This window comes from Thunnus albacares, chromosome 6, assembly GCF_914725855.1.
Source record: "Thunnus albacares chromosome 6, fThuAlb1.1, whole genome shotgun sequence".
NCBI lineage: Eukaryota > Metazoa > Chordata > Actinopteri > Scombriformes > Scombridae > Thunnus > Thunnus albacares.
The window spans coordinates 32855671-32881648 of NC_058111.1; the positions used below are offsets into that span (position 1 = coordinate 32855671).

Here is a 25978-nt window from a genome sequence, read left to right on the forward strand (position 1 = left end):
CTAGGCTGTAAAGCAGTGTGAGTGGCTCCATCTTGTGGCTACTCCGCTGCATAACGCTACATCGCCACAGCGACCGGGTAGCACGTTGGTAAAGAGCAACTACGTTGTACTGCACTTTAAAGTTTTGAACATAAAGTTGTTGTTGTTTTTTTTTTTTTTTTTTTTTTACTGTGTTTTCGAATGCAGTTTATTTCACATGTACATAGCCTCCAGTTCATTTCGCTTTATGTACGGCTAATGGAGGTAGCCTATATCTGCTAGTTGCCCCTTTTACATTTACTGAGAAGCCTTCCGCTTCTTGAACTCTTCAAAAAAGTACAATTTTAATGTTTGCTGACTCATAGGTGAGGTGCCTTCCCCAGAGAAAACCACTTAAGACTTTTTAGAATTTGTTCGAAGAAATTCATCACTTTGGCATGTTCCAAATATAAGGATAACGCTGATACATTTTGACTAGTTAATTATAACCATTATGCAATATTCCTAAAAAATATACTACGAAGACTTAAGCTTCTAAATCAAATCCTAAAATTTAACAATATACTGTCAATCAGAGGCATTCAACTGACCATTCTTATTTAAATGCATTTCCCTCATAAGCATAATACTGTTAAATTTCCAGATTTTAGACTGGAGTTTGGTTTAACGCTGCGTGCGACTTTATTTAGCATTGAGGAAGGAAAGTATAAAGCCTTGTTTGAGTTTTTAAAAGTAACTGGGTTAATGAAGAGGATTGGGGTTTTTTTTTCGCTCTCAGTTCTAATGGAAACAAGGAACTCTGGCCAACACTCCAGCATAGTGGGTGGCGGTAATGCACCCTAAACACTAGTTGCCACCCGCCATTAAACAAAAGAAGAAGACGCTGCACGCGTACCGTACGGCAACGCAGCGTCACTAGAGCTTCCTCGGTCACTCTATTGACCTGAAGAATGTGAAGGTGCTCACAGCTTGTCGACACCCTACGGAGATTCAACGAGGAATATATTTATGAGATATATTGTCACAAGTAGTGCTCTTGTTTGTTTTTCTAGCTAGTTGTCCGCTTACAAAACTGGTTGCATCATTTTAATAGACTGAAGATGGTGCACAAAGTTCTGCTTTACTGGCCGAATATCATTGGTGAATAATATTGTACATTAACTTTTCAATAATGTAACGTTACGGGAGCGTCAGTTTACTGTACATAAGACGTGGTAGCTGAAAACCCGGGTAACTCACCCACTAAAATAAATAATAGCCAGACTAGGATATTGTATGGTACCCATAATATGGTCAGTTAGATGGAGGTGACCAAATGTTTCATTGAATTCAAAAGTTGTATCACGTGGATGATCTACTGAGTTAGTAATGTATTTCTCTTTTTCAGGATACTTTCGAATTGGCCTTGTGTTTGCTGCTTGGGCAGCATATGAAATACCAGCAGTGTTTGTTCTTTTTTACTCGATCTCCATAGCACTTGATGGTAACGTACCATCTGTTCACTTTATTTGACCTGCAGGATCAGGCTTGGAATTTTCACTACTCTGTAATGTTGATAGTTTTGAAATGATGTGGCTTGTAGGTTTTATTTTGAGCTAGCATCAGACTGGACTATTTTGGGTGAAATGTTGATAGTGATATTATAACATTGTTAAATAATGATATCTGTGCAGGAGTAGATGGCTGGCTGGCCAGGAGGCTGGGTCAGACCTCCAGGTTTGGGGCCTGGCTTGACGTAGTGGTGGACAACCTGGGCAGAGGCATGCTGTGGAGCCAGCTGTATGAGGTCTGATGGCTGCAGCACATTCACCACATACAGTACACACACACACATACACACATACACACACACACACACACACACACACACACACACACACACACTAGTGCTTACGCCAGGCTGCAATGTGATGATGATCACATGAAGAACTGTGCCTCTGGCGTATTGGCATCATGTTTTATTGGACACTACTTCAGGCTTCATGTCTTAGATTTACAGTACCAACACAGCATGTTATTATGCAAACTGTGTTTTAATTGGCTGCTGTCATCAAGCTGGTAAACACTGTCTCTTGATCTCCAGCAGCCTGTACTGTTACAGCAGTCAGGATGGATTTGTGGAATCATGCTGTTTATGCCAAAAACAGGCCCTGCTGTCAACATGAAGCAGCAGAAGCCATGTTTTCTATGTTTTATTTAGAACTGGCCAATGTTTCAATCAAATCATTTGGGATTTAGGCTGCTCACTTAAAGGCCAATAAGTTATGGTTCATATCATGTTCTATATTCTACATGCAGCAACAGTAAACTCTGGAGTGTAAACACTCCAACAAGCTGCTGTTCAGGACGTTGGCCATCATATCAAGTTTAAAGTGTTTTTGTATGTATTAGCCCTTTTAACACAAATCCTGTTTACTTTGAACGTTCTCCAAGGTAAACTGTTACTTTTTAGATTTTTACCTTCTAGGCAGTGATTAGTTTCACTTTTTTCATTGCGAGTGCGTCATGCCTGCACTTATTTTGTGGTATTGCAAGGCAGACTTTATAATACTGTTAAATTTTAGGAGACCGATGGCTGCCTGGAAGGAAAAACAAACAAAAAACAACCAAGCAAACATATTCAATATATACACCGTAGTTGTGACCAGAAATGTTGGCATTTAAGTAATATTTGAAATAAAAGCTACTTCCCCGTTTACATATGTTCAGTTGATGTATACAGTGAAAGTGAGGTGCTGAGTTGCAAATGTTCGCAATATAATAATGATTCAACCATGAATGACTCCCCTCCAGATGTGTTTTAAGATGTATAAACAATAATAATAATTTGTGTAGTGACTTGATTTCGACAAAACAAAAAAACCTAAGCCACAGTGAGGGGCTGTTACCGGGACATGTAATTGACGCGTCGTCATGCGGCGGCTCCATGTACTAAATCAAACATCCTCGGACTTGCGCTTCAGATGTGTTTATTTATCAACGTGCACCAATAAAGCATTTGCTATGCATACACTTATATCTATAACTTGCATAAAAACAACAAAAAGGCTTAAAGATTAGCCTCTAAACGGCGGTCAAAAAACTGTGTGTTTCTCCCGGTAAGCAGCACACCTGAGGAGTAATTGCCTCTTCTTCAACATATACCTTTCCATATGCTGCTGTCCAATACGCCACCTACTGTGGCAACCAGGGATTGACTTTAACACAGTTTTAGATACAAATGGCTCTAACAATTTGTATCTGATATGGTTTTCCCACAAAAAAATTCAATTATCTTGTTTAAATCCTTAAAAAGACATCTGCTTCTTCTTCCTTATTAAAAATGCTATAATCTATAAATATACAAATATTATTCATACAAAAGTTTAAGTGCTGGACACGAGATGTCTCCTCACTGTAAAGTCCATTCTCAGTGTTTGTGCACTGAGGGTTTCAAGTTTCCATACTTGTGTAGGTTACCGGCCCACAATTGACTCCAAACTAGTTGTGATGTCACAAATCCTGCTCGCCCCTTAAAATCTGATTTTGAGAAACTTTCCCCCTCCAGCAGATGATTGTGAAAACAGTCCTAGCGTCAAACTCTGCACAAACATTATTCTGCACAGTGAGGCTCAAACATCCAACTGAAGTAACATGAAGAGAAAAAAAAATGAGCTGAGGGAGCTTTAAATATCAAATTTTAACCAAAGAGTTGATTCTCACTGCTGATTTGTGTCCCCATGTGTGCCACACTGAACATGTGGAGTAGAAGGAGAGTTGAACAAAATAATATGACAAAGCATGGATATTCTCAAGGCTATGAGTCAGTTTCTGGAGCTCTTCCTTTCCTTTGTCCACTGTAAACAATGTTATAAAGACTTCTAATAACACCGGCACTGTGGCCGGCCACCCTGCACATGGCTGCAGGAGAAAAATTGATGAAAGATGAACAATGAAAGGATTGTTTGAAAGGTGAAGAAATAACCTAAATCAAGTGCCAAACAGACTCAATTTGACCTTTTAGACACAATGTACACAATGTGTGTAAAGGTCAGTGTGTTTGGTATATGTAGTAGGATTCCCAGGAGAATCTTTGAGACATGAGCCCAACCGAAGGTCACTGAAACATATCTGAACTAAGCAAACTCCCTCTGGGAGAATGTGCTGTGTACAGATGAGACCAAATTAGAACTTTTTACTATTTAATCTAGATGTTTAAGCGAAATGAAGCCTTTAATGAAAAGAACAGAATCCCTACATTCAGACATGAAGGAGGTTCAGTGATGTACTGAGCCAGTGACACTCACTGGGTATCTGGAGCATAATGTTGAACCAAGTGTCAGTGAGCTTGATCTCCTCAGAAGATCACAGGTCTTTCAGCAGGACAGTGACCAGAAACATACTTCAAAAAGCACCAGAGACTAAATGCTGGATAGATTCTAGCCAGCAATGAGTTCAGATTGAAATCCAATCAAACATGTGTGGAGAGAAAAGAAAACAGCAGAAGTGAGACGGCACCCTTACAATGTGACAGAAGAGCAGCAACTTAAAGAAGAATAACGGCTCAAACTGCCAATAAAGAGGTGTAGGACGTTTATTCACAGCTGTTCAGTTTTTTTCTATTTCTAATTTTAGATTAGCATGTCAGTATTTCTGTCAATACCATTTTTCTGATATAAAAGCAAATCTTAGGTTCTGAAAGGAGAACGCTATGTAAAAGAGCAGTTTTCATTCACTGTATTTGCTCCTTTCCTGTCATGTGTCTACGTCAACACAAACATCACTCAGAGTCCACTGATTTCTTGATTTTAGTCTTTTGTATTTTCCCCTCTCATTTAATTTTTGCTGTGATAGTTTTAATTTTTTCCACAAACAAGTTAGATGCTTCTTACCGGATGATGTGTACAGAAGAGTTGATATTGATGTTTAAAAATAAAAGAACTTTTACTGTAACTCAGCAGTAAAAAAACAAACATGTGGCTAAAAACTAAAGAACAGATGCTTCATAACAGCTCAGAGCTTTTATATATCAGCTGGTTCAATCACTGCCTCAATCAGCTGATTGTTCACGCTCAACATTCCAACAGCAAAACTCCAGCAATAATTTATGAATAATTATTAATTAACCTATTTCAATTCACTGTATTTCATTATATGTATGCATAAGTAATTAGAAAAACGGTATGTCAAAATTATAATTTTGCCTTCAACTCTAAAGGCAAAATCAAAAATATGGAGACCAAATATCTTTCAATTTCAACTTATTTTTGAATAATCTGAGTTATTCTAAAAAAAAAAAAGTGCAAAGGCACCAGTATTTTCAGTCATGTTTGACTTACTGTATTTGTTTTGGAGAATGGCTGGTAATGAAGAACAAGTGTGGTTCTTTGAGACAGCTTCTTGCTTACTGTGACATCAAGCTGAACAGTAACTGAACCACTCAGCCTCGATTTACATATTCCTACTTATGGCAAAGTAACAGTGGTGTAATTGTCTCTTGTCTGTCGTCCTGTATGTGTTGTATGGTAGTGGGGTTGGCTGGTGTCTACACTGGAGTGGTGTGTGTTTGTGTGCAACCACAGTGCCCGAGGTGACCACTGGAAGAACAGCTTCACCACCAGCCCTGCAATCATACAAACCATCATGGCCAATGGTAACAAGTCTGTCACTGTTTATAAGTTGATGTTCATATATACTGTACAGCTCAAGATAAATCACAGATCCTGTCAGTTGATTTGAGTTTCATGTGTGTGTGTGTGTGTGTGTGGTGCTGTCAGGGTTTCGGACACCCCTCGGCATATGGGTGGTGAGCGGGCTGCACTGCCTCCCGCTGTGGCTGTACGGGTACCAGCGAGGTTTACTGTCCAGCTGGTTGTATCTGCCGCTCTGGATTCAGGTTCTGGGGACTGTGCTGCTGGCTGCAGGCCGCCTGCTAGCTCTGTCAGTGGAGGTAGGAGATGCCATTGTCATAAACATCATGATGATAAAAAGTTGAAGTTGCATTAAAGTGCTTGTCTAATTTGTCTTTTCAGGTGTTTTGTATATGGACATACATTGATTTCCTCACCGATGATGAGCTGGAAGAGAAAAAGAACTGAAATCCACTCAGCAGACCTTTGCTCTCCTGCCTTCACACTTATTTCATGTTCTCACCTCAGTAAAAAAAGAAGAAAAAAAAAGATCAGATCAGTGAACATGATTGATTTTATGCAGGGCTGAGCAGCTTTTATGCTGAGTTACTAGGTATGGCTCATCCCCCCTGCTCAAAATTAGAAGAAAGCAGTGAGTGAGTGATAAATAAATACTAAAGACTATATATAGTAGTTATAGTTGTTGACTAATACATAATAAACACATATCTGCTTACAGCTACATTATAGTGTGATATAAGCCATTTAACAACTGCTTATATACTGACTATAAATGCTAAATAGGGGAACTTAAAATAAAGTGTTTACATACATGCAGGGAAATAAGTCTAAAAAAACCAAAACCAATTGTTTTTAATTAAAACTGGTTGAATATCTGGCAGTTTTGAATGTACTGTCTTACCTGAAGCAACAGCTGTTTACCACTGTGCTGTTGTAATGTAAGAAAACTATGACAATCAATGCAAATATAACCAAACTATAACCAAAAACAAAGCTGTGAATAGTTACAAGGTTTTCATGTGATGATGATGATGATGATGATGATGATTGATGGGAAGAAAGATCTAAATGGATTTGGTTACATAAACTAATTGTAACCAATTGTGTAAAAACTAATTGTGAAATACATTTTTATGTGTTGACTGTTAAAAAGGTGTGGCTTTATTTCTTACTGTGCATGATGTTTATCATTATATCATTAGTTTGAATATTATTAATATCATCAATACACATGAGTCTGATTAGATAGGTAGATACATAGATAGATGTTCTGTGAATTACTTTTAGCCCAGAAAGTTAGGACACTCTCTTTATTTTTCGGCGTTTCTCCTAACTCAGCCAGTCAGGAGCAGCTTTTAGCCGTAGGATGTTTTGTGAATATGGGCCCTGAACGTTACAGCCATATGTAACAAGCGCTTTATTGAGGTCCAACACTGATGTTGGGTGATAAGGCTCGTCAGGGTCAGCATTCCCACAGGTGTTGGATGGGGTTGAGGTCATGGGTTTCTGTGTAGGCTAGTCAAGTTCTTCCACAGCAAACTGAGAAACGTAGCATTTCTTTACAGGGCTGGCTTTGTGCACAGAGGTGATGTCATGTTGAAAGAGGAAAGGGACAAACACATTCTGTTTGAAATATCAGTGTATGCAGTAACATTAAGATATCATTTAACTAGCATAAAGAAACAGAATTCAAACTGAAAAACAGCCAATGTCAAGAAAAGGTGACCACATACTTTTGGCCATATAGTGTTTTCTTAAACAGTTTGCAGGGATGTATGAGTAAAGAGCCACTTTAAAAGGAAGGAAACAGTGTGATTTCATATGAAGTCCATTTAATATTTAGTACCATCAATATAAAACTCATGTATGTTTACTACATTTTGGGGGCATTTCATTTCATTTCATTTCATTTCATTAGAACTGAGTATAACTTCTAATTTACTTCAGGTGTGAACACAAGGTGAACAATAAGATATATGTATTGACCATCTGCCATAAACCCAACTCAACAGTGATACAGTATCCTCTTGACCATCTGTACTGTAGGTTAACATTCATTTCCACGTGTGCTCTGTTGAAGCCGAAGCACAGAGTGTAGCTGAGCGTCCTTTTTCAAGGGGGAGGGGGCTAAGGCTGGACCTCCTCTCACACCACTGCTAGAGAGAGACGTCCGACAAGCACTGAAGCAACAGCAAGGCAAAGCTTGTTTTCTTCATTCATGTAAGAAAAAGCTGGGTACTACTCGAAGGCATCACATTGTTCAGTAACGTTGCAGATATTAACGCCTAAATCCATTTCAAGCTGGACTGTATTTGCACATTTCCCTCTTATTTCTCTACAGAGCTGCTCGTCTCGCCTGTCAGTTTCAGTTTATCAATGAACACAGAGCCATGACTGATTTTTACTGTTATGCTACTGTATTTAAAAGGGTCAGTTCACCCAAATGATGAAAAAAACTGTATCTCACTTACCTCTAGTGGTATGTAACCATGCAGATAATTTTGGTTTTATTTGTCCAAGTTTTCATATATCTGTCTCTGACATTTCCGGTGAATGGAATTTTATTTCTGGGGTTCACAGCAAGAAATTACATTTTAAAGACTTCAACAGCAACATTTTTTTTCTCCAGAAACACTGTACATATTACTCTGGATAATCTGTTCTCACGGGAAAAAATTAAACCGAAACTATCTGCATGGTTAGATACCATTAAGGCAGTGGTTCCCAACCCCTGGTCAGCAACACCACAAGTGGTCATAATAAAAAAAAAAAAAAAAAATGAAGAAACAAAGTTCTGCCATACAAAATGATGTTCTGAAATACTGTGTGGTTTTACCCCTTCATGCCAACTTATTCAAATAAATCACTTTAAGAATGGTAAAACACTCTTTGATTGAACTGTTCACATTTCAGACATGCACACTGTGGTGAAGGGTTGCAAGTATTGTAGTTAGGGGTTACAACAGAGCTAGACTGATTATCAGCCAGGCCGGTATATTGTCCGATACTAGCATATTGTAGATATATTGATATTAGCATACATATACAGATGAGTGACAAATTAAAAGAAAAACTGCTCCAGGTGTGAATGCTTGACCCCTACAGTGAGGGGATCTGGTGGCTCTGTTATACTTTGGGGGCATTCTGCTGGCATGGTTTGGATCCACTTGTCTCCATAGAGGGAAGAGTCACTGCAAATCAATACAAAGTTGTTCTGAGTGATCACCTTTATCCTATGATGAAACATCTCTATCCTGATGGGAGTGGTCTCTTCCAGGGTGACAATGCCCCAATTCACAGGGCACGAGGGGTCACTGAATGGTTTGATGAGTATGAAAATGATGTGAATCATATGCTATGGGAGATTTTGGACCGACATGTTAGACAGCGCTCTCTACCACCATCATCAAAACACCAAATGAGGGAATATCTTTTTGAAGAATGGTGTTCATCCTTCCAGTAGAGTTCAGAGACTGTAGAATCAATGCTATGTTGATTTTTCCTTTGTCACCCGTCTGTATATATCCCGGCTTGTAAATGACAGGCGACTGCAGTACAGAAAACAGTTTGTCCACCAGAGAGCGCTGACAAGTTTATTTTTCAACTGCATAACGTTCCACTTAGTACATATCTTGGTCACAGTTTGTTTAATAGCCACTTTAATAACCAGGGATCTTTTAAAAATGTTTTGTGTGTTAACATGGAAAAATAAATCTGATATTTTACAATCAATATCAGCTTCATATAATCCAGTATTGCTCTGTTTGTAGTCACAAGCAAATAGGAACCACTGCACTGGAGGTGAGTGAGGAAAATGTATTTTTAGTAATTTGGGTGAACTGATTCTTTATGCGTGGCCCAGAAGCTTAAGTGCTGCATGTAGACCTGCATCCAAGTGAGCATACCTGCATCGAAATAGTAAAAAGACATGTCGTTAGTTGTTTTTAGGGTTATTTTCTTGTTTCTCCATTTTGATTGAAGGTCAGCACCCAGACAAACAAGACAGTTCAGCTCTTTAGTGACACTGTTGATGAGAAATTGAACAGAAACAGTCTTTATGAAGGAGACCGATGGGAAAATATGGTCCAGTAAAAAAAAAAACATATCTGGAACTTTGTTTTAATGGGATATCTGACAGGATGGAGTGGAGAGGAAAGGCTAAATGCACAGGTAAACAGGCTGGCAACACACACACACACACACACACAAATACACAATATTGGTCCCCATTGTAGTGCCCTTAAGGGTTATCAGTTTATTTAGCACTTAGAAGTATGGGTCCGTCTACAGACAGATAACTGCAAGCTGGTGTAAGGCTGGTAGTCATCAGAGGAGCACTTAGGCACCCGGAGCTCTATCTGTGTATAGTCACACACACACGCGCACACACACACAAAGCCACACCTTTAGCTTAACAAATAAAGGCAGGCTTATACAGACCTCTGTACATGTAGCATCTTCCTCTTTCCTCCTATCCATGTCCTTTGTTTTAAAGTCATAGTGTTCCTTCAGAATTAATGGCTCACTCAGTAAGAAAGCATAAACAAAAGGGCTACATAAACATACACTTTTGCATATAAATTATTGGCATTTTAATGATGCTATGTCAGTACTAAGCTGGAAAAAAAAAAAAGATAAAATAAACTGAAACAAGACCTGTGAAGCCTGTTATGTGTGTAACAATATACCCACTGGTTCAACACATTCCACTGTTTGTAATCTCTCTCCACCAAGCAGTTCAAAACTTTTTTACTAATGTCTTCTTTAGGGTCCACTTTCATTCCTTTGCAAAGAAAAAAAAACAAAAAATAAGAAGCCTTCAACTGAAACTTAAGTGTACAATCTGCTGTATTATTTTACTGTACAAGTGTCAAAAATATCGGACATTTTCCATCTCTGATCCAAGTGATGATGCTGATGGATGTGGGGTTTTTTTTTTTTCCCCCACAGATGTGTGGGGTCCAGATCCTGTCAAAGTACAAAGCCCTGGTGAACATGGATTGATCTGTGATGAGTCTCATGGCTGGTTCAAATACAAAATCAAAAAATGTTCTCCGATTCCAAACTGAAAAGAAAAAGGCGAGCGAGACAAGAGAAGAAGAGAGGTCGTTTGTCATCCTTACAGGACGTTTGAGGTTTTTTTTTTTTTTTCTTGTTTCCCCCCCCCCCCCTCAGTTGTTTGTCCTCTTTCTCTTGGAGAAATGCAACAGTCTGCTCTGTGGGGTGAAGCTGCATCCAGTCTGGAGACGCAACTTGGTGGTTTTTGTGGGTGTCAATGAGGTTTGATAACGGTGTCTTCTCTATTTTTTTTTTTTTTTTTTTTTAAATTCCACAACTAAATGTGTGTATGTCTGTGTGTGTACTGGCAGCTTCAGTGACTGTAAAGCCGACTGACTTTGCCGGTGATGCTTGAATTTACTGTGTATTACTAATTAAGTGTGTGTGCAACTGAAGCATCACATTTGGGCTTATTTCGTGTCCTCGCCAGGCTAAAGCCCACGTGTCTCTTTTTTTTTTTTTTCTCTCTTCCCTCATAAAATCAGCCAAGACAGGGGCGGGTGGGGCCCAGGCTCTGAGCCAATAGGAAAGCTTGTACCACCTCCTGGGTCTGCTGGGGAGTAGTGTTGACGTCCTCTAAGGCGTCTGCCACAGCAAACTGCCGGTCCCTCAGCCGGTTCCAGTTGGACAGTACGTTGTGGTATTCAAACACCTTCTCGTAGTTACCCACTGAGTTGTAGAGCTTGATCAGGCCTCGGTAGTCGTACTCCAGCCCACTGTAGCCCTCTCCAAACAGCTTCTTACCTGTGAGGACAAAGGAAACTGTTATTATATTTGTAATCATTCCATATTAAGTACAAGCTAATTAGGATGCTAATGGGTAACTTGGCTATTAAATCTTGAACTGAAATTAGGTGTTTGAGGCTGTATCAACAAGAAAGAGAGGCACAGAGAGTCATATCAGTTTGACTCATAACCCACAAGTGACCACAGGCCTCAATCATAAAGTGAGATTAGCGAGCTAGTCACCCATTTTTTAACTGGGGTAAATCACAATGGTAACCTATTCTCAATGGCTAACGTGCTCTGAATCAGATTCAGTTCATAGGATCAGATCTGAAGACGTAACTAGGCTGCTAATTGAACAGCACACTGGAAAAATGGAGTCATCAATTCTACAGCAGAGGATCTTGGCATGGACAAAAGTACTGCATTCACAATAATTCACAATTAACATGAGGAATATGCTTTTTTTTTTTGCACTTGCATGACATTTATGTCAATATCATTTTAGACTTAATGAGATGAAGACTGTAAATAAAAATCATGCTTACTGTAGGCTTTTTATTAGAAATAAAACATTTGCACACTGCCAGTAAATAATAAATGGAAGACTTGGTCAGATAGACCTGATGACGCAGTGAGGATTGGCTGTAGCTTTGGCAGCATAGCTTGACTCAGGCTGACTTTGCTTTTGCTTATTTAAAACCACAGCCGTACTTATAATATTTGCATATTATTTGTACCATTTTTATCTTCCTCTCTATTCTGACTCAGTGATTATGTTGTATATCTGTTAGCTAATTTCCTCTTTGGTATTCCATTCAACATCTGATCTTGCATCAGAAGTGGACTGGTAAACCCACAGTAAACCAAGCCAGTTGATAACCAGTTTTGTGATACCAGTTAAACAGAATCACCGAGGTTAGGCTCGGTGACGTGAGGTAAACCAGAGACCCTGACTGAGCTGAACTTGCTTCATGATGCGGGACTTGTATATGTTAATGTTCGTCTCGATTCAGATGCAGCTTCGGTTTTTTAAAGCACACTGCGAGATAAACAGTGACATTCTGCACGAGTGACCCCGTCCGTCCCTTCCCCGTGTCTGACCGATAGCGATGGAGCGCAGGTAGAGCCTCTCTGCATCTTCATACTGGTTCATGTCGTAGTTGTAGAGGGAGGCCAGGTGACCCACGGACAGAGCCACCTCGTAGTCCTCGTGGCCCAGAAGCTGCTCCTTAATCTGGATGGCTTTGATGTGCATCTCCTCTGCCTCCTAGTTGCAGGATCACACAAACACACACACACAAACATTGAGACACAGATCACACACAAAGGCAACATTTTCTAACACACATTTTAGTTTCTTGGGCTTGTCCAATGAGCAAAACATTTGGTCGATTTTCCACTGGATAGGTTTAATCGCAGTCAGCAGTGTAGGCTTGTGTTAATCCCTGTGAATGTCAACACTTGTTATGTTACGCTCTGAGATGAGTTATGATGCCTGTTGGGTCTCCACACTTAACTACTTATTTCCAAATACATCTTGAATGATGACTAAAGAGACTAATGAGTTACTCTCTGTGGAGGTCTGATTAAAAACATGTCTCTTATTAACTGCAAGATGTTAGATATTTTCCATGACACATCTGTAGCTATTTTTCACTTTAAATAGGGACCAAAATTCAGCCTATCACTGCAACAGTAACTTCATATCACAGCTGAATAAGACTTCAGTCATGTGAGCCTGCTACTCTGCTGCATTTAGCTTTGCGAGATACAATGTAGCCTGATCAGCTAATAAGAGCCATGAAGGCTACGTCATCAGTATTATTAGCACTAGGCTCTACTTTAAAGGCAATTGCAAAGACTAGTGTGAAGCACTTTATGTGCAGCTACTAACTCTGTTGTAAGCTACAATAACATTAGTGCAAAGAAAAAGAAAGTGCAAGAGGTTGTTTTGGTTTTTTGGAAGTGGTGGGTGTTGGGAGCGGGGGCGTATTGTTATGTTGGACTTGTCCCTTGCCAGTGATGCTTGAAATGACGAGTGAAAATGTAGAGGTCACAGCAGGTCATCATAAGTGTTTGAGCTGTATTACAAGTTACGTTGTAGCCGTGTGATCAGATCAGATGTTATAGTATTTATTTCATCTAGTCAAAACAAATTCTATCTCCATAAACCTTGAACTTCCTCATGGACTGGTAGAGTCGTCCTAGGTTGCCGTAGTGTTTGGCTGTCTGGACGTTGAACTCTCCGAAGGCCTTCTTGGCCAGCTGCAGTGAGGAGAGGTGTAGGTCATGAGCCTCCTGGAGAAGGCGCTCTTCTGTCTCTTTATTGTGGCAGTCGATCGCAATTTCCTCCAAAATCAGGGCTGATGTAAAAAACACACATTAGAATTCTTTCAACATTTTGAAAGTGGAGCCACAGCACTGTGTCATTTTGTTGGTGCCAAACGTGAAATTCTCCTGGAAGTTACAGTCCATACCAGTCCTTGCATCACTTTACTATTATCTTCTCAAAGAGGTATCATATAGCTGCTAACAGATGCCAGTCTAAAAAAAAAACTCTAACGGGGTGCCAGTGTAACTTACACACAATGGGCAGAAGGCCAGTGTCTCCAGGAAACATGCCTTACCTTTGACTCTCTTGGAGGAGGCCAGCAGCAGATGGTCCTCAGGCAGAATGTGAGTTATGATGTCTATGGCACGTTCTGCATGGAATCTGAGGGACAGACACAGCAGCTGACCCAAACATTTCATGCAACTCAGACTTGGCAAGAAAAGCTATTCTATTCAGGACAAACACTTCCGAGAATGAGAAGCGATTCTCTTGAATAAAGTTGTTTTGAAGCTTTGCTGCTCATACATTGCAAAAGTGAATCTGGATAACAGAGGTCACAGAATTACTCAATTTTGAATCAGTCCCTTTGTGTACAGAGAGGAGTATCACTGGATTAGTTAAAAATACAAACAGCTTTCACTGAGCCTCTTGGTACCTTTAGATCACTGTGTCTAAAATGATCTATTCTTTTTTTATGTACAATATGAAATGGCACACACTCATAGCATGCAGCCAGCAGAAAAGCCAGTAAAGCGAGTAACAGAAAACACCATAACAGTATGAGTCATGGTCTTGTGCTTCATCTACAAGAGAGCTCATGTCTAATGTAATTAGCCGGCTGACTAGGAATAGTCCCGGCTTTGTAAGATTCATTGTACTCACAGAGCGTTGTCAAATTTCCCAGAGCTGTACTGGTGCACATATGAGGAGTAGGCCAGGTCTTCATGGGCTGTGGCGACGTGGATGTTCTTCCCCCCGAACACAGACTGTCGGATGTCCAGCGCTGTCTAGGATTTGAAGAGAATGAAGGGACTTTTATATGGATATACATCATTGCCACACTAGTTTTCAGCAACAAATAGCCCATGAAAAAAAATAAGCACACACTTGTGTTGTGTTGTATTGTTGCCTTACCTGGTAAATAGCAACTGATTGGCATATGTTGTCTACATTTAATAAGTAAAATCCATAATCTAGCAGTGTGTCAGAGTATTTGGGGTGTTTGTGTCCAAAGTGTTCTCTGTAAAGACACAAAACAAGCCATCAGAAACATTTAAACAGAACAAATAATAATAATGTAGAGTCCTTATAAGACACAGCAGGTTACCTTGCTAGAAACACTGCATGTTTGATCAGCTGCTCTGCTTTTCTGAACTCTCTCTTCACCACGCAGGCCTGTGGCAGACAGACAAAGTCAGACTTCACACACTGGGTTTCACTTATCAAAAGCTCAATGGATTTTCTTTCATACAATAAAATGATCTTCTGTAGTGGTGTAGATACATTCTGTCTGCACAAACATGCTGTAATATCATGAACATTGTTAACCTTGGAGGCTTGCCGGAGGACATCAACCACTACTTTAACAGGTAGCCCTGGAGTAATTTCCTTCATAGCCTCTATACACCACCTGTATGCCTGGAAGACATTGAAAAAAATGCAGAGATAAAGATATGAGTTAAAAATGTCTCAACACTAGAACCACACTGTAAAATAAACATGTCATTATTTTCTGAGAAACATTGGTGATGAACTGTACCTCATCATAGTGGCTTTTGGCGAAGAGCAAGGCACAGAGCTCGCCGTACAGCGCTGCCTTGTTGGCCTGGTGGCCATGTTTGGCTAATTTGTCCATATAAGACTGAGCAAGCTTGAAGGTCTCCTCCCCCAGGTGGTACTTACAATTACCGTTACGGACATGAAGCAGCCTGCGGAGACGAGAGGGGGACAACTTTAACAACAATCTCAGTTTGTTCAGTCCAATTTAGTTACTGGATGTAGACGTACATATAAGCATAAAAGAAGATTTCAAAGACCAACAACATGATTCAATTTAAACAAAGGTTGGTGCGTGTATCTTTCATAAGGCTGCAGCACTTCTTCATTTGTCAACCTATTGATGAGATCAACCTTTCCTGAGCTTATTTTTTGTTTTTGTGCCGGAGTGGCAAGTGCAGCTCTACAGGTCAAAGGCACATTAATTAATAAGACATGACTGAGTGCTGCATCATTTGCACTGACAAACTTAACAAATCCAATATCTCATATCTTCAAAACCTTCAGTTTACTACAATTCAAGTTAAGACACTCAGCGTATTGCCAAAGTGAACTAATTTACACGTTCTACACAAAGGGTGTCCAAAGTAGAGCTGCAGCGATTAATTGATTAGTTTTCAACTATTACATTAATCACCAACTATTTTAATGATCGATATATCAGTTTGAGTCATTTTTTAAGAAGACGAAAAGTCAAAATTCTCTGATTCCAGCTTCTTAAATGTGAATATTTTCTGGTTTCTTTAGTCCTCTATGACATTAAACTGAATATCTTTAGTTTGTGGACAAAACAAGACATTGGAGGATGACATCTTGGACTTTGGAAAACAATGATAGATGTTTTTCATCATTTTCTGACATTTTATAGACAAAACAACTAACCAACAGATAAATCAATAATAAATAATAATAAATATTTGTTAGTTGCAGCCCTAGTCTAACTAATTCTTGGTAAATATAAACCACATACAGACTGTCCGCAGCTTTTTGCGACTGACCTGACACAGCATTCCACAGCCCGGAAGCAGTGGAGGACCTCGCTGTGCAGTGTGCAGAGCTGCAGGCACGACAGAAACACTTTCTCAGCATCTCCATACCAGCCAGCGTCAGACAAGAAGCCCCCTAAGAAGGAAAACATGACATCACTTGAACAGTCTCGCCATCAGCAGGGAGGTGGATTCAGCATCACCCGTGGTAACTGGTGCTCAAAACATATTATGCAAAACAACACTCATAGTGCGAACTATGTGAGGGGGCAACACATCTTACAGTGTCTTATCTGCCAGATATTTGTTAAAGGAAGAGACACTCATCTCTAGAAGTCTAACATCGAACAGACTATAAACATGGTTACATTAGAAACCGGAGCACATCCGGTGCTTCACTTCCATGATAACGCAGCTTTAAAATATGTGCTACAGGCTCATCTTGTGAGAGAGAGTCAACTCATTTTTCACAAACAGTAACTGTCATGGCTTGCTAGCCAGCCAACTTACTGCTTAACAAGCATCCATCACAGTCTAAAGATGTAGTAAATCTCTCTAGATGCTGTGCTGACTTTAGAAACAGATTGAAAAAAAAAAGCTTTTCCTTGTGTAACTTGCCCGCATTAAACCACAATGCAAGTGAATATTTTTAATATTTTCATCATCATCAGTTATATCTTGTGGCAGCAAAAAAAAATTGTCTACCTAAGTGGAACACTGCTGTTGTTGCTTGTGGGTGTAGCTGAGGAGCTGAGCTATGGCTTGTTTGTAGTAGAGGTCATGGTTATACTGAAATATATTAACTTACTATTTTATATTTAGGGCCTTATTTTAAATCATACAAGCCAAATAACAGGAACAAAGTGTAAGGTCACTGGTGCACAGATTGGTTGTGGTGATTGATAAATATGCTGTCACCCAGTCTCATCACTGGTCTCATGGCTCTGGAACAAAATGAGCTCAGTGAAGTATTACGACAACAGCTCAACAAATTGAGAGACTCTCCTCTAGGAAATCACATTTTTGGAAGGTACAGAGTGGCACGACATGAGCATGTGTTGATTTGTTAACAGTTAAAAAGAAAAAAAAAAAATACCAAGAATAGTTTAGTGAAGCCATTTTTATGATTGCATCAATCCAATGCTGTCTCTCACAGAAACCATAATTGGTTATGCCTGTTATTTAGTAGCTGCCTGTCATTTGCATGTGATTTAATTAAAGTAAACAGTCGTGTGTAATGAGACTTCTTTCTGGCGCTGCACTTCTCAAATCAGAGGCTGCACATTTATCAACATATCTGTCCCATAAGTCATTGTGCCACCACAAAAGTCAGACACGTAATGTAAAACGACTTGTGAAAAAAATACACCAACAATGAATTCAGCCTATCTCTGAATCCTGATGTATTTTTCCTATCAGCCAACGCTATGATAACATCATTCACTCATGGTTCTCAGTATCACACCGCCTATCACCAAGTGTCTGTTGGAAACCTTTCCTCCCCTCACTTCCCCTCCCCCACCATTTACCCAGCACAAAGCCAAACTGGATGGCCTTCTCTTTGACATGAGCGTCAGACTCTGCGATGTAGGAGCAGCGGCGGCTGAAAGAGTTTGCCAGAACTGAGGCCACTTTCACACCATGGTCCATCAGGGCCTGGAAGCAGTGGTGAAGGAGATGTCTGTGGTAGGGAGGACGCAGGAATGGAACATGTTAGTAGATTGGTAAATAGTGACTAATCTATTGTTTGTCATCATGAACATCTGGCCAAACAGTTACCGACAATGACTACTGCTATTGCATTCACATGGAGTCTATCAATGCAGGCTGAAAGCAACAACATACAGCACAAAGATAACATTATAGACAGAACATCAATAATGTACCTTAACCTAAAGGCTTCTGTAGTTTGAACAGGGTTCAACTTTTACCAAGGTTACATTCATCTACTTTAACAAAACTTCACTTGGAACTGGGCTACAATGGATCACATACAACTTGTATTGACATATTTGTTCTTAAGTGGCACACGTGAATATATAACTAAAATAACCATTAAATTACATTCATATTCTGTCCACCATATCACCATCAAGGCTTGCCAATTTACTGAGAAGTTTTTTTTTTTTTTTTTTATTGGCACAGCAGCTTTTCAGTTGTATACAGTGAACTCTCTCCAGCAGCTGCCTCCGGGCCTTCATGCAGGTGAACATCCTCTGTTGCACCAATACTGTAACTTCATCTGCTGTATAACAGTCTCTCACTCATCTCCCTGAATGGGCGCTTCGCTTTCGTTTTTTTTAGTATGTAACTTCATGTCAAATCATTTCCTCTTCTGCCACAGTCCCACTCTGCTCTGATGACTTGGCATGACATTAGCAGCCGTACTATTAACATTTTCAAATTTTAAAAAAAAGAAGTTTGTGTTATATATATATATATTATGGGACTACTGAAAACAAAATATTTATTGTGTTCGGGTTTTACCACTTGATGATAATTTCTATTTCTGAATGGCAGCAGCTACAGTTTGTCAGGATCTCACCTGTCACTCAGTGCGCTGTAGCACATTACACAGAGCAAAGGAGACAAAGCCGCACTAACTGGCTCCTTTAAGATAGCCTCAAGTTTGCTTAACAGCAAATTAAAGCAGTTTATGTAACTTTTGTCACACAACTATGCTGTCACGAGTAGAAAAAGTTCAAAAACTGCCATCATTCTCAAAGATAGCTGCTCCTTGGCCTGCCCTACTTTCTCTGTTAGCCGATAAGTACACAAACAAAGATGCAAATTCAGCCCTAAACAAACTGCTAGCACCTGACTTTCCTCTAGATGTGAAGTTAAGTAACCTATTTCTCAAGGTCAACATTCACCTTGAGAAATATGTTACAGGCCCTGATCAGCCTACATGACAAATTGTAGTTCCTCTTCTCGACTGTCACTCAGATAAAACCTGGCATCAGGACATCAGTGCTGACACACTGAACTTTGTCTACACTTTTCTTCAAACAGAACTGACTAAATCATTGAACTATAGTGGAATCATGTCAGTGCTGTCCTGCCATCATCACAGGTTCTCTATATGGCATTTTTATGCTGCTGTTTTGTTCTTTTTCTACTGCTGTGTTTTGTTGCCTCTGCATTTGTATGTATGATTTAACATATACCCTGCTTGAGTTGTCTGCCAGCTGTCTGTGTGCACACACAGGTGAATCTGACTTGGAACACTTACATGAACAAGCCACTATCCAACCCCTCCTCTATCCAATGAATGCAGTTTTCAGCACACACAGTCTGAACTAGCCCTGATAATCATCTGTTTCAGGGACCTGACTCTCCAGGACCACTTTGTCTGCCTACTGATGGGTCAATGTGGATGGTGTGAGGTTTCAGGGACGGCTTAGTCCCATTATGTTCTTACCTTTTGTCTGAAGCCCGCAGCACTTTAGCAAACACCTCCAGCTCACAGAACTCCCCTCCCAGCTGGCAGAGCCGACCCTGCTGGTAAAGCTGAGACACACACACAAAGAGATGGAGGGGGGGAGGATAACGTGAGCATGGAGAATCACTGAGAATAATACAGATGTCAACTCTTCAATTAGGAGCACAATATTGACTCTACCGGTGATAACTGATCTGATTAATAACGTGCAGGTGTGTAGCTACAATGGTGGAGTTTCTGTCCTGTTTTCCATCTGACTTTCTGTTACAGTTGTGTTTTAAGTGATGCTTTACAAAAAATGTTGTCTGCTGTTCAGGGTTTAAACAAAAACATTTGCTGATGTCTAGCCTGTCATCGAAATGCGCTGAGCTGGAAGTTGGTATATTCACTGGCTCTCCATGATGGGTCTATGGGGGACACTACCAGTCTCAGCTGTGTCTCTTGAACTGTCAGAGTGATAGGAGACTATGTGAGAGGATGGTTTCATCGGTCCAAACCACGGGGAAATAGTTGACCGGTGACACGCTGTTATTTGGTTTGTGCATGTTTACTCTTCCAAATGACTTTGGACACCAGGGCTTGTAAACTTTAGTCACGCTAACTCACATCTGTTTTAGTAACCTGCCTGTGAGACAAATAATTATTTCTAGTGCTGAAATGACAACTTAACCAACTGAAGAGTCTTTAAGACAACTTGTTGTAAGCCATTGTTTTACCATCATTGTACAATATATGATGTTTGTGCTATCACTTTGTACTCAATGGTGAGTCTGATTAGTCAACTTCATTTTTCTGTGTGCTTAGAAATGCATCACATGTCTCTATCGTCAACTGGGTGTTTTATAACTCACTTTACCAGTGGTTTAACCATGTTTGATGCCTTCCCTGATGATAGATCTATGGAACCCTCATACTGTGGCAAGTCTGCAACCTCCCAGGATGCAGACATTGATATTGTTCCTGAGTAGAAATATCTGGGCACTGTGATTGATAACAATCGCTAAAGAAATAAACCGCTGGACCTTTAGACAGATTGAATTATTTTAAGGTGCGCACTGCTCTTGCGACTTTATCTGTATTTTATTGAGTCTGTTCTTACTTACTGTACAGTGGGTTTGGATTGGTTGCCTCAGTCTGGTAAATAAAAAGAGGCTAGTTAAGTCTGGTCAAGGTGGCCAGCGAGGTGATGAGGGTGCAGCAAAGCCAGCTTCAAGATATTTATTATAAAAGCGTTATCAGTAAGACTCAGCTGACTCTAAATTGTCCAGATGACTCACTTCATAGAGAGTTTGACCTCTGCTACAGGATGCACAAAATAAATACACTCTCTAGACTCTTTTATATCTGTAGCCACTGAAAGACTTAATTTAATATAGAGATTGGCACAACAGCACTTTATCACCAGGAACTTCATATTATGTGACTCTAGATTAGGTGTTGGTCTTATTTTGATCTTTTTCATGTACAGGACGGTAGTGGTGTTTCTATTTTGGTTTGATCTGCAGCTGTTTTTTATATGTACATTTATTTATAAGAATATATTTTTTATTATCCTTCACTATTGTGACAGTGACAGTGTATCCATGTGACCTGCGTGTTAATGGCTGCTAGCGAACCAAATTTCCTTTGGGATAATTATGAAGTTTAAGAAGCTACATAGACAAAAATGTGATGTCAATGTGTGTGTGTGTGTGTAGGTTTGAACTACAGGGAATTCAGAAGGCTCCTGGTGCCTAGCAGAAGTTCACCTGTGGTATTGCACATTACTTCAGACAATGTATCCTTTACTTTAAGAGTAACAAAAGTAAAAACCTCGAGAATTACATTTGGTGAGTGGTTTCATTCAGTATGTCATGTTATTGTTTTTTATTTATAACATTAATTAAAGGCAATACAAGCCAAAATATTTAAATCATGAGGAAAAAGCTTAAAAAACCTTCACAACCTAACTCCCAACTCAACAGGGTCAGACAACACTTGACTTTGGTGAGCAGGAGTTCCTATCAGAGATTTGTTTTGTGTTATTAACATATAAATTACACATTAGTATCCAACTGTGCTGCTAGTTTGAAAAAGACTGACAAAATGTGTAAGAAAAAGAGGGATGGCAAGAGCGACAGTAGGACAGTGTGAGAGGGTGATTAGTGTGAAATAGTGTTTATTTTATGTAATGTAACTCCATGTAGCTGTGTGCATGTCATGCGTTTCCTGTCTGAAAGAGGTCTTTGAAAATGTAGCTAACTCTACCTACCTGCACATTTTAACAAACTCGGCCTCCAAGATGCGTTTTTTTATTCTCAATAATACCTGCTCAGCTGCGTTTAAGCCGAGTGAGAGCTCTTCATGGGCTACTACATACTACCACAAGCTGGCCATTCATGTCTTACACAAAGGACATCAATGCTTATATCACAGCAAAGGCAGCAAAATGGTTGTATTACAAATCAGAACTAAATGCATGAAAACCTGAGGTTTGATGCTAAATAGTACATTTCATTTTACTAATCTGCCACTGTTGTCATTTATGCTTCTTGATGAAAACAAGCCTGAGAATAGCAAAATACAGCCTTCTGTAAAAATGGAAGAAAATGCCCCATTACTTTTCCATGTGTTGCCAAGTGAAGACTTTCTGTTCATGTCCCCCCTTAATGACAATCTGGGTGAAATCTATTAATAAAGCTGGAAATTTTATCTCTGCTAGCAATAAAACCTATTTTCTTGGGCAGTTCAGCACTCTGAGGGGCAGTTTACACGTTCTGTTTTCGTTTGTTTACAGGAGATCATCATTATCATTTTACAAATGGAAATACTGTAATGGTGTTTATTAGTGGTACAATGGATCGTAGTTGATTCATGATCCGTACAGATCGCCCCCCACGGTTCGGGACACATGTGAACCTAACTGCAAAATTTAATGTCTCATTTAAGACAACGTAAACAAACTGATGTAGCTACAAGTCATGGACGGACAGCGTGTCGCTAACAGGGATTTTGAAGAGCAACAACCAAATCAGCATCTAAGGTATCCGTAGTGACATCTGCAGCTATGTTTACCTGCTGTTAAATGTCCTGCAGCTGAGCAGCTAATTAGCTATCTAGCTGCTAACTGACGTAATGTTTGTTTGGTGGCTCGTTCAACAAACTAAGCTTCAAGACAAGACTTGTGTTCATGTTTGTAAGTTATCAAGTTTAGATGATGTGGACACAGGCTGTTGTTTCATTCACTACCATGTTTAAAGGAAGAAGGTGTCATGCCTCATATTGCAATTTAATTTAACAATTGAGCTTTGAATATTTTATATATTTTAAGATTTTATTTAACCATTGGACATCTTGAATGTTGTTTTCATTTAAGACCATGGGCAAAAGTTCCTTGCTGTAAGTGTTTTACAGAATATATGGAAAATAATGTTTTATTTACCCCCCCCCTTTTTTTTGCTGATCCGTAAAATGGTCCGATCCGTGCCTCAAATCCGTGATACGATCCGAACGGTGAGTTTTGTGATCTGTTGCACCCCTAGTGTTTATTATTTAACTCTTGTGTTTCTTAAAGGTTTTTCATTGTGCATAATTATGGCATGTACAGACAGACCCTATCAACCCGAAACTTACTCTCTCAGGACATTCTGGTCAAAACACTCTCCGTTGGTAGATAAAACATACACATAGGTAATATGATAAAACCTAGACTCTTTGCAGAGGATTACTTAAAAGCTTTTTTTTAAAAAAAAAAATGTTAGAAGCCACGGGTAAAATACTAAGGATCAAGGCCATACTGAGGACACAATGTTCACATCCACAAGTGTTTTTTCTGGGAATTTGAGCAGTTCAGCACTCTGAGGACTTCTGTTTACAGGAGATCATCATCAGTGCTTCAACTGGACTTGTGCCCACTGGTATGACATGCTAGTGCTTTTCATTTCTATTTCATGTTTGCTATCTTCTCTTAATGAACATGGGTACACACAATCAGGTAAGAGTCCCTCCTTTCACCTGTGTAAATAAGTGTGAAGAGGAGGCAGAGGTGTGATGCTGCCCTCCAGCTGTCTGGGAGGTGCAACATTTATTTAACCACCTGTTGGAAAATATCATTAATTTTTGGTGTTGCCATCAAAATTCAGTATGTGTGAATAGCACTGTCACAGTCCAGTACCAATGGCAGAGGTTCATAAAGATAATTTAGCATTACGTGGTTAAATGCAAATTCTGTAAACATGACCCAAAGTGGAAGACATCTATAGCATCGCAGACATCACTTTACTATTACTGTATTTCTATCAATAAAATGAGAATGTGAAGAGACTCAGCTTACTACAGCCGACAGACACCACAGATCACTGTTTCTGAAGAGACAAAGGCTGGAAGTCACTGATGATGATGTTGCCCTTTTATTAATATTTGTGACATGTTATGGTTATAGTGTTTCAAGACTATAACATTAATATCAGATTCAATATCTTAAACTTAACAGTTTCTATACATTTTGTCACACTTGACATAACTTTTAAACCACCATGTAAGGAAACTCGGAGGCAACCTACTGCTTTTAAGTTAATAACCTAATTTACAGAAAATGTAAATTAATAATGAAAACGTGATATCAATTTAAAAACCTGTTTTGATGTCTGATTAGGAACAAACTTTTATCCAACCATAGTGCCAGTGTACATCATCAAAGAACACCATTACTTTTAGTAACATTATACTGTATATGACCATATATATTGACAAGTGCCCTTATATTGACAAGACAGTGTAGTTTTCCTGTGGTCGGAGGAACAAATGCCATATATGAAAGGCGACTCAAGATATCAGAATTTCTAAAATCCTGGCTTGAGCACTGCTTATGGAACAACACTGTTCTGACATCTCTATTTCAATATCTTATAAAGTTAATATATTGCTGTTCTATAGTTGCTCTCGATGGCGAATTGACAACTTGACCGCTCTAAAAGGCTCTTCACACATGTTGCAAGTAGCTATGTTTGCCAATAGGCTAGGTCAAAACAGATTCTTGACAACCTGAACCAACAAAACAATGTTGACTTACATGACAACACTGACACAGTTCATTTACACGGTCATTGATATAATTAGCTGCGAGGACAATGCTAGGTTTTGGCTTCTTATTCAAACATACGTTCATTATACCGCTATACATACTAGCTATATAATTTTTAAAGAAAATATTAGGCAGGGGTAAGTTGGCTAGACCCCCAAACAAGTATTTTTCCCCCTTCAAGAGATAGCATCGGGTTATCGATATTCAGCTAACGTTAGCAGCTGATTGCACAAACACGTACAGTCTGGTAGCTGTCAGATACAGATGGGCCTGCTTTGACTGGTAAATCTTACCTTATAATAGACATCGAACTGTATATTTTCTGGGAGCGAGCGTATGTCCCTTCTTGACCGGCTGTAGTTGTCCACTACAGCCGAGATAGCGGTGTTGTACAGTGTTTCTGGGATCCATTCGAGCTCCACCGCAGCCATGTTGTTTTCCCTCTCCAAAAGAAACCCCAGCAGCTACAGCCCTCCCCGGCTCTCCCTACACTCACTTACTGCGATTAAAGCACGTCCTCCGCGAGTCCTCATATAACACTCGCTTTGCAGTGAGGCTACAAAATACTCGCGCTTTCGCCGAGTTACCGCTACACTTCTAAAACCGCTGTTAAATGTCCATCTTTCTCCTTCATCTCCGATTATTCGTCGACCCTACAGCAGTTCCGTGCCCCCGTCCCGTCCCGACGCACATATTTACTGGCGCTGACGCAATGACGCAATTGTGCAGTCAATGCAAAAAAAAAAAAAAAAAGAAAAAAAAGAAAAGCCTTTTATACTCAAAGAGAAAAGTCATATTTGGTGGGCTTTAGTAACGGTGTTTACTCTTTAACTACTGTGGTTATTAAAGGGTGTCATTTTGCATAATTATGGCACGTACATACCTTGTCAACCTACAACATATTCTCATCCCGAAATAAAGAAATTCTAGGTCAAAAGATTCAAGATTGAAGATTATTGTCACTCCAGTTGGTTATACAAGTAC

At 39.6% G+C, this 25978-nt stretch overlaps 2 protein-coding genes across 3 annotated transcripts; one reads left to right on the plus strand and one right to left on the minus strand.

Annotated features, from left to right (window-relative positions):
* The first annotated feature begins 108 nt into the window (after nt 1–108).
* On the plus strand, nt 109–6725 carry si:ch1073-145m9.1. 2 transcript variants are annotated; one of them, XM_044353405.1, is made up of 6 exons: nt 109–1119; nt 1367–1462; nt 1653–1765; nt 5488–5611; nt 5736–5908; nt 5991–6725. In XM_044353405.1, the coding sequence occupies exons 1-6, from the start codon at nt 1080–1082 to the stop codon at nt 6054–6056; spliced, it is 612 nt and encodes a 203-aa protein (XP_044209340.1). In that variant the 5' UTR covers nt 109–1079; the 3' UTR covers nt 6057–6725. The 2 variants fall into 2 exon arrangements, with proteins under 2 accessions (XP_044209340.1, XP_044209341.1); XM_044353406.1 differs by lacking the exon at nt 1367–1462.
* A 2463-nt stretch (nt 6726–9188) lies between these two features.
* appbp2 (amyloid beta precursor protein (cytoplasmic tail) binding protein 2) lies at nt 9189–25704 on the minus strand. The gene is made up of 13 exons (XM_044353982.1): nt 25288–25704; nt 19912–20000; nt 18020–18171; nt 16503–16626; nt 15488–15656; nt 15277–15366; nt 15056–15123; nt 14863–14968; nt 14611–14735; nt 14024–14109; nt 13569–13759; nt 12498–12663; nt 9189–11411 (listed from the first exon to the last, which is right to left on the minus strand). Exons 1-13 carry the CDS (start codon nt 25423–25425, stop codon nt 11149–11151), a joined length of 1767 nt encoding a protein of 588 aa, XP_044209917.1. The 5' UTR covers nt 25426–25704; the 3' UTR covers nt 9189–11148.
* Nucleotides 25705–25978: the final 274 nt, after the last annotated feature.